At 37.9% G+C, this 10,082-nt stretch overlaps 1 protein-coding gene across 1 annotated transcript; it reads left to right on the top strand.

Moving 5' to 3' along the window:
• Positions 1–590: 590 nt before the first annotated feature.
• LOC139739968 (uncharacterized) lies at positions 591–4,232 on the top strand. The gene is made up of 3 exons (XM_071650566.1): positions 591–1,381; positions 2,153–2,355; positions 3,322–4,232. Exons 1-3 carry the CDS (start codon positions 729–731, stop codon positions 4,230–4,232), a joined length of 1,767 nt encoding a protein of 588 aa, XP_071506667.1. The 5' UTR covers positions 591–728.
• Positions 4,233–10,082: the final 5,850 nt, after the last annotated feature.

Below are 10,082 nucleotides of genomic sequence, written 5' to 3'. Positions count from 1 at the left end.
GATACGGTAAAATTCACGAAGAATTGCTTTTGTTGTTGTTGTTTTTTTTAGATAAAAGGATATACACTGTATCATATGCTTTGGAAATTCCCTTCGCCGTCTAGAATAAAGACTAAGCGCTGTGGACATCATAACCTTTGGATATTCCCTTCGCTGCCTTGAATAAAGACTATTTAAAGCGCACCGCGTTTACAATAGAACACCTGTGAACATACCATAGAGCTTCATTTTACAGCTCTATGGAACATACAGAAGACAGTGCTCTTCTTTGTGTAGCGGTTAGTTTCGATTCAGAAGTATAGGGATATAACAACGAGACCAAATTGGTTAAAAATTAATTTACTATGACTAAGCTACTCATTTGGAAATGCTATCATAGCTTGATAAGCATATCTATGCCCGACAAACAAAATGACACCGAAAAGGTTTTGCCACCTCAGATGGTACCAATATCTGGTCTGGCCCATGGACTATTAAACCTCCTTGATGTAACGTTTGCTGGCTATTGCTAGTCACCTGGGGTGAACCGCGAGGGGTTGACACCATTTCGCCCGTTTACTTGTGTGGATATAAGCCGATTCGCAATCTCGGCGCGCATTGCATTGTGGGTTTATGTCAAAGGTCATTGGAGATAAACAAACTTATAATAATCGTAGTCTGCACTTGAATCGTACGTGTGTACAGTGACGATTAGAATTCAGAAATGAATATTTAACTATTTATCGAAAATGGAGGCAAATGGGACGGAAAATGAACGTCAGCTAACCTTGGAAGAAATCAAATTTTGGAAAGTGGACGCTTTAAAGGATTTTCTTCGCATAAGAGGACTAAAAACGACGGGTTTGAAAGCGGAGCTGCAAGCGTTAGTCTACAGCGCAGTGCGATTTGGATACAGTGTGAAACCAAGCGAAGTTGAAGAAGAACGATCGCGGTCAAAACAGTATGCAGAATTGTTGTTCATAAACGGAAAACAAATTCCAGATCCGTTGGCGGACCTGAAAGATGACTGGTTGCCAGAAAAAGAAGGAGTGAAGTTTTGGCCACCCGTTAGTTATTTTGAAATAGCCGAGTGGTTGTTAAGCGAGGCGCCCTGCCCCAGTGAAGCAAGTAAGATGGAACGGAAATCGCGTGGTACTAGACCAAAAACGTTGCAAGAAAGATTACTCTCAGACTACAAAGAGGGAAAGGCCTTCTCTTACTTCAACAGCAAGTGGCTCCACGAAATATTCTACCACCCAATTTCAGCGGAAAGTGAAGTTTCTGTGTTGAAAGCACAATGTACTCCCTCATTGGCAGTAAAAAACATACCTCACAGCGTGTGGGTTGCCATTGACAAGTCCTCCGGAAAAATCTACAGTGCCTACTGTAGTTGCTTTGCTGGGTAAGAATCACACAAATTATGCAATGATGTTGTTGCCAGATAAACTTGCACTTAGACTCTAGTAAATTGCTGAATAATAGTTAATACGAAGGTAGACTATATTGTTTGGGACTAGGTGACTTAGGTCTAGATCTAGAGCTATGTGCCGTACAAATGGGCATCTAAATGAACCGTTTGATTTAAAAACCCAAAATACTTACCTTGTCTCTTCTTGCGTCCAGTTGTGGAAAATTTAGGTTTTGATGAGCGCACTGTATTTTTTTCTCCTATCCAATTGAATAAGCAACTTACACACACTCCTGCAAACACCATGTAACTCTATGGCCAACACAAATTTCAGCACTGCCCTCTATCTGACAGATTGATTTATTTAATTTGGGGGGGGGGGGGGGTCCGCCAGTGCTAATCCCTCGAGTCGAGATCTAGTATATTTTAATAAAATATGAACAAGATCAGTGATCAGCATGATGTGAAGCACATCATCAAGATATAGAGTCTACATGTAACATGTATCCAATTGAAGGAGTGGGATGAAAAAAAGGATATTTTATCACTAGGGTGTACAGGACAATATTTTCCACAAGTTCGATAATGTTCATTTCTGTCTCCAACTATAGAAACTGCATGACACGTAAATTTGCACAGCTCATACCAATGGCTCCCCGACTGGGTAAGAGTAGGATGATACCTCCGTTTTGAAGTTTAAAACTATTATTATATTGTTGTCTATATATGTTAATTACATTATGATTTGTATTCTACTTTCTACAGTCTGGGATCTTCATGCAACCATGTTGCTGCACTGGTTTTCAAGTTGGATCATGCCTTCATGACTGGAGTGTCGCAAAATCGACATCTACCATGCACATCGAAAGTCTGCAGTTGGAATGTGTACAGTGGGGGTGCAGCTGCAGTTCTTCATGGCAAGCCAGTGTGTGAGATGCAGTGGGTGAAACCAAGCTATGGAAACAAAAGTAAGCATACTTTACTTCCTATTTTCAATACCCCCCCTTTTTTTTCTTTTTTTTTTAATCATTACATTAATTCATCCATGGATTATGAGTAATGGTTAGGAGGGATGGCATATTTCCCGATCAGAATCTTATTTCCCACCTAATTGTCCGGGAAATATAAATTTCTCCCATTGACTTTCTATTGTTTGGACAGGGTTCGGGAAATATGACCAAAAGTGGAAAATATGCCAGTGCCTGATGCCTGATGGTTAGCATGATCAAGAATTGATTTAGACCCCAAATTTATGATAAAGGAGAGGAGTAATAGAAGGTAACTTTTTTGTTTAGAATTGAATTATCTTTCTCCCTCGATAAATAGGCCAATATTTTGTTATTGTACATGTATATTAAAGGCATAGTTTAACAGTTTCTAGATTTAAAAAATCTGAGCTGCATGGTCCTACATGCTATCAGAGTATGTGATGGGGTGTAAAAATGCACCTGTGAAAAAATTAGGCTTCAATGTTATTATTTAGTGCTTCAAAAGAGTGAAAACCTAAAAGATCACCCCATAGACTACAGTACTGGAGTTATTATAGCTAGCGATAATAACTACAACTTTCATAGATATCTTGATAATGACTGGTTTTCTTTCATTATTTTTGCATTCTTGGCTGTTTTTTCATCCATCTGAACATGATTAGAGAGGTCAGGCTACACAGTTTTAGAATTTTTTAAATCGATCAGTTACGATGTTAAACAGTGGCTTTAAGCCGTGTGTTTTATCAAAAGAATTGGAAAACAAAAAACTACAATAAAGTATGAATCTAGGATGTAAATTTTTACTACTTGTTTAATAACTTCTGATATTTAATGAACTTTAAAAAAGTATATTTAGGTTGAAAGGCCTCTGAAGGAAATTATCAAAATTATTTATTATGTATTTTGGGGTTCAATGTTGATTCCATTTTTTTTTCTCTAATACAGGGAAACGCAAACAGCCAGTCAACACAGCGGTAAAGAGGCTATTCAACCCAATGGGAAGCAAGGCAATACCACCAGCAAGACAACTTGCGAATGCCATGTACCCAACTTGTGAGAGATCAACAGTATTTAAGTATTTACAGGATGAAGAAAGCCACAATGTGTCACCATCTGTGAACTACTCTCCTGAAGTAGACTTCAATCTGGGACAAGAGGTAGAAGTTGAAACAAAGAATTCAGTCGATCCCGACTGTCTGACAACTTTAGGTGGCAGGTATGAGACTGTAGAGTCGTTCCTGAATGGTTTGCCTACGTATACACAGGAGGAAGTTAATGTCGTGGAAGAACATACAAGAGGCCAAGCAGAAAATATACAGTGGGCAAAATTTCGTGCAGGAATGATAACAGCATCTAACTTGAAATCAGCCATTACAAGGCAAGCTACGCTCGATGATCCATGTTCTTCCAAAAGTCAGGACACAAAACCTATCATAGAAAGACTGATGGGTCGTTCTACTATTGATCGAAATTTACCGAATCTGAAGTATGGACGGATAATGGAGCCAATCGCAAGGAATGCATATGAAACAATCCAAAAAGAAAATGGCCACCAAAGTGTACAGGTAAAGGAGTGTGGTCTATTCGTCCATCCAATCAAGGTGTTTCTTGGAGCTTCACCTGATGGATTGGTTTCTTGTAAGTGCTGTGATGAGCCTGGAGTCCTAGAGATAAAGTGTCCTCGGACCATTGCCTTTGAGGAACCAACAGCTGAGAATCTCGACTATCTCACCATGGTAGATGGAGAAACAAAACTGAAAAACAATCACCAGTACTATTATCAAGTTCAGTGCCAAATGGGGATCACTGGACGCACGTGGTGTGACTTCTTTGTATACAGTCAGGATTCCATCTAGAGCGCATTTTTTTTAATAGAGAAATGTGGAACAAAGCGATGGATGTGGCCGAGAAATTCTTCTGCCAACACATTGCCCCTGAACTTGTCAGTAAAAGCCATGAACCGTAGCATAGTGTGTGCAGCAACTGTATTGAATATTGACAGTACTATGAATGGAATATAACTTAAAATATCTGGAAAATATTTATCATTCACACTACCTTTTACCCCTTAACTCTTTATGCGTTACTTTAAGATTACTTAAAGAGTGATATCCAAGAAAATGAACTTAAATACTTTTCTGAGCACATTAACCCTCTCAGTACCAGACCTTGCAAACTCCATTGACTTACTAGACATCTACATGCCTATGGTAATGAGAGGGTTAATAGTGCATTGAATTGGTCCCCCAACAGACCCAGCACCTTGGGAGAAAGGTATTGATTTTTTCGATTGTTCATTCCCAGAACAATGAGCAGTACTTCCTGCCTTTGAATTTCATGACAATTGTGCAAAATTGCGAACGTAACGCATAAAGGGTTAATGGCAGACAGAGACATTTGCAGCCTAAAATGTGAGATTTCTTCGGTTATTTATGTCTTTCACATAAAGCAGTTATCAATCTAGAACCTTGAATTAGTACTTTGTAATATTTTGTCTGAGCTAGTTCAAGGGGACATGACAAAGTCTCATCATTTTAAATTTTATCTGGTTAAAATGTATATTGCGATATCAGGCGACACTAGTTGATTAGTTTTCATACTTTACAAATATTGTATTAAAGGTATGATTCTAAGATTTCACACACATTTTGAGAAGAGTTAACATTTATTCATGCAAAGTTTTGTGACTTTTCAAGGTGTATGAACATATCAGGTTTTAGGCTGCAAATGTCTCTATCTTTAAGATATTTTTGCTAGTATCATTAATTTTCTGATTTTATTCATAGATGAAATGAAAAGATACGTGAACTTGAAATATCGAGGTAATTTTATTGGTCGTAAGCATATTGTGAGTTTGCACTGTTCAAGGAAACAAAAATCGTCATTGCTATACCTGCTACTACATGTACATGTACTTACATACATGTACATGTACATCACTGGGAAATACCTGTGCCTTGCCTAAATGACTGCATACAGATTCACACTCTTTTCTCATAGATTATTAATATCAAAATGCAATTATGCTTGCCATTTTTTATGCTTCAAGAGTTATTCACAATGACCCTGATGAGAACGATGTATTTGCTTTAATATGGAATTTAATAGACGCTAGTCTGAGATATGGAATTTAAGAGATGCTACTCCGAATCTTCACACAACTCGAATAATCGTATAAGTCAAAGAAAAATTCTGGTTCAGATAGGTGTAAACCAGTATTTATTTTATTGTGTAAAGCAACATTTGTGAAAGGATTTTTTTCTTGTTCATTTGTATTCAATTTCAGCGAGGTTGACTGCACGTATTCGTGTACTGTTCTACCTCTCCCCCCCCCCCCACCTCCCCCTTTTCTCACTTTTTTTTAGTGCTCTCTCAATCTCTCTCATGCATTCTTCACCCTCTCAACCCTTTCACTCTATTACTGCAGGCAGCTACTTATGACTTTAAAAGATAACTTGTGTAAGTACAGCACATAAGAATTTGAAGACTCAAATACAGGTGCATATTCATTACATGCATCTTTCTCTTTTAATGACATGGCCATATTAAAAAAAACATCTTTCAAATAGTTCTTTACATTCAAATTCATCATTCATGTAACCATTTTTAAAGGGAATTACTCAATGTGCAAGCACAAGTGATGGTGGGATAAACGTGACAAAACAAGTAGACTGGGAAAATCATGAGTGATCTATGAGGTTACATGTACATGTAATTTCTCTGCATTCTTGATAGCTGTTTCAATACAATGTCAGTATTACACCTACATGTACATGTAGGTAAATGTGTGTGTATTCTTCATTCTTAATTTATTTCCATCCAGTATCAGTACTAGACCTGTGTGCTCCCTAGATATAATTAAAGCAACAAACTTTAATGTACAAGACTAGTAGCCTGTAACAAAGTTTAAAACCTTTAAAATGATGGTAAAGGTTATCAGGTTTTTCATCAAATTGTAACTAAAGCCCACCGCGTACTATTGCCAAGATTCACCGGTCTTAAGACCAGAAGTGTGACGTCACAACCTTGTCAGTCTCCAGTCTTAAGACTCGGTCTTAAGACCAGTCTTAAGGATTTGACATGTCAAATTTTTTAAGACTGGCCATTGACCCACTGTGCAGAAAATGTATGCAATTTCATGTTACTTCATGGCTGAAGACCATCGTGTAGTGTTCAGCGGGCATTAAGGTTATGTGTTTTACTAAATTTTATCGGGTGTACTTATGTATACAGAAAAAGATCTACCTCCTCAATGTCTGAGCTTCAATGCATTGAAGACTGGCTCACTTCTAATAAAACAAAACACCTGAACATGTAACTGAATTACATTTTGTTTCATTTGTATAAATTTCTGTACAGACTCTCAGTAGTCATGGAATCACAAGATACATACATGTATTACCAAGTGCGGACCTAGAGCCAAAGATTATAATCATTATACAGGGAAACCCCGTTATAACGAGGTCCAAGGGACCGCCAATTTTTCCTCGTTATAAACGTATGCATTTTTGTACCATTTTGATATGTGCAAATGAAAATGGGACCAGTAAAATCTCCTCGTTGAAAGCGATATCTCGCTATATCCGAGCTCGTTATAACGGGGTTTCCCTGTATACTGACATATAATGTACAATTAAGCCCCCCTCTTCCCCGTAGAACCGCGCCTGAATATTACAATAATTTTCAAACAAGTGTTCAGCATTACTCCCACGTGCCGAAGATTGTGACTTGGCCTTGAACCAGAACAGCCTGGTGGGCAAGTTCCTGCCCTGCATGCAGTAGATGGCAGGTTTGAATCCCACTTCCAGTTTTTTTGTGACTTGGTGACTTGCGATATTCATTACAGATCGAACATGCGACCTTCACCACATGAGAGTAATGCCGAAATTTGTTTAACAAATTACAGTTCACTCCTATTAAAGCTTCTTTATTTACTATACAGGGCGGCCCAGAAAAAAACGGCCTAACCTATTTTCCACGGATTGTTTTTGCAATGAATGGTATCAGTGGATAAGGTAACATCTGATTAGAAAAGTGACACCAAGATGAGCAAATTTGGTTGAGTAGTTTTCATTTTCTAGTACATTTTGTCAGGTAATGTCGAGCCCTAAAAATTTTCTCGTCGGCTAACCCTAAACTGAAAATAGTGGATATTTGAGCGTACCACAGTTGTTTAGGGTAATCTGATTCAGTTGATAAATTGTATTGACTAGAGACTACTCGTAAGAATTGATCAACTTAATCTGATTACTCTTTCTAGCTGTGGTACGCCCGGATTTCCACCATTTTCAGTTCAGGGGTAGCCGACAAGAGAACAATTCTAAGGCGTGACTTTGCCCCACACAATGTACTATTAAATGAAAACTGCTGAACCAAATTTTCTGATCTTGGTGTCATTTTTCTCAGAAGACGTTACCTCATCCACTGATACCATTCATTGCAAAAACAATCCGTGGGAAATAGGTTAGGCCATTTTTTCTGGGCCACCCTGTATAACAATTGGTCAAAGTTAAATGATAAACACATTAGAAACCATTTAGCACCTAAAAGCAATGTTAGGTGCATTACATCAACAGCACCTAAGACAATGTGAGATGAAATTTAGAATGGATTGAGCATTGATTCTATTACACAAGCCAGGATTTGGAATGAGTGGGGGCACAAAGAGCAAATATAAAATTGGCACAAAATGACAATTAGATTTAGCTATATTAGTGTACACATTCAATGTTTTGGTGAATTCAAAAATTTTTTACTTGATCTACAGAAAGTGCTGGATTTTGTCCCAAAACACAATTAAACCTACTAGTACTTGCAATCATTTTGTACAACATATTTTCATTTATAATTATGACAAATGGCAAAATATCACTATAGGACCCTACATGTAGTACATACAATACCTATATGGGAACAATTCAATATTTCCAAAGTTTTCGGTATTTTCTTTTGAAAATGATTTAACAAAGCATTAAAATTATTCACCCAGCACCACAAAATAGCACATTTATAAAAAAATTTGATTTCATTCAATTTTTGCAATTTACCATAACTATCTTGTGGCTTAAAATTACAGAGGGAGCGCGCATCAACTTTGTCCCCTGCCTGGATCCACCACTGTGTTGTTTTGCTGTCTCTTTCAAAGCACGAGAGGGGGGAAAAGGATATGAAAGAAAATATTTTCGAAGAAATACTTTGTAGTATATGTAATTTTTTTTTTTTAAGTACAAAAGCAGTAAGACATCACTTTGAAGAATTGAAACTTTACTCTGTTTTGGATATATATGTACATCTTTTCCATTACAATTTTTTTTCAGTTATTTGACCTCACAAAAATATTTTGAATCATAGTCATGACATAAAACTACCACAAAAGTTTGTAGTCCACCTGAACATAACTTAATAAGATCTGGTTGCAGATTAACTAGAGCTGCACATACAATCAATATATCATCTGCGCTGGGTACAAGTGTGAGAGGCATTGTGTTGTTTAAGATTTTAAAATCTTTCAAACGATTAATTGCTCTCTCCACATGAATTCTAAGATTGGCAATAACTTTTGTCTTTTGCACTTTACTCCTTGTCATCTGACGCTTGCCTTGTGCAGCTGGTGGTATTTCAAGCGTAGCATGGTGCAAGAGTAATTCTTCCTGTATTGGAAATCCCCTATCGGCCATTACAACATCATTTGGGTCTAGGAGGCTTAGAAACCCACTTTCTCTGAAGATTGCAACATCAGATGCTCTTCCTCCGTAGGCTTTTGACAAGAAGGAAATATGCCCATTTGGCGTGATCCCAACTAATACTTTAATGGTATTATGTTTCTTATAATCTGACCAAGTTGATGCCTGCAGGTCAAGTGATCGTGGCCTCTCAATGAATATTTCCGTGCAGTCAATTATGGATCTAATGTTCCGGCAGTGCTTCCTAAATTGTATGGGCATATTAAGAGAGATGGATGATCTGTTTGGCCACACAATCAGAGGTTTTAGGGTCATTGCAAGGAACCTTAACCAAGTTGTAATTATCTGGGAGCATGTGCTGGATACAATTCCAAACAGCAATGCTAGAAACTGGACAGTCAAGTCTAATCGAAGACGCATCAGAACAAGTAGAAATTCATCCTTGAGTTGCAATTTTCTCCTTGGACCAGATTTCTTTGGGGTACCCTTGAATGGACGGCCTTTCCTGCTACATTTAGCACTCTTCCAGTAGCTCATTGTCTTTGCATGAGGCTCTACAAATTTGTACATGTCCTCAAATGCTTGTTTGGAGCTGATACCTGTACAATGGTTAACATCTTTGTCAGTACTTATGTTCTCTGCACATATAAGTTTCTTTCTGCAGCTCTTTGGTCCTTTGTTTTCAGTTTGTCTTGAAATTAATTTGTGTTGTAACTCCTTGACTCTGTGTTCAAGAGAAATAATTTTTGCCTGTTTTTGGATGCAGCCTACACAATCACAACTAGGCTTGCAATCACACTTGTAAGTGTACCTGTGATCCTCTTCAACCTTCACTGAAGCAGCCATGCCAATAGATGGACTTGGTGTTGAAGATGTAGTGGGAGTACGGCAAACTCTTTTCCTAGATTTGGTTGGCTCTTCACGATCTCTTGGTGGTGCACGCTTTGGTGCTATTTGCGGTGAAAGTTTGTATCCAAGATGAAGTACAGGATCAGGATGCGCCAAGGTTGGTTTCCCATCCGG

Source organism: Diadema antillarum, unplaced genomic scaffold (assembly GCF_040938485.1).
Source record: "Diadema antillarum isolate AM-2024a unplaced genomic scaffold, OU_Dant_1.0 seq00000822_RagTag, whole genome shotgun sequence".
NCBI classification, from domain to species: domain Eukaryota; kingdom Metazoa; phylum Echinodermata; class Echinoidea; order Diadematoida; family Diadematidae; genus Diadema; species Diadema antillarum.
This window is presented reverse-complemented; position numbering and strand designations above follow the sequence as displayed.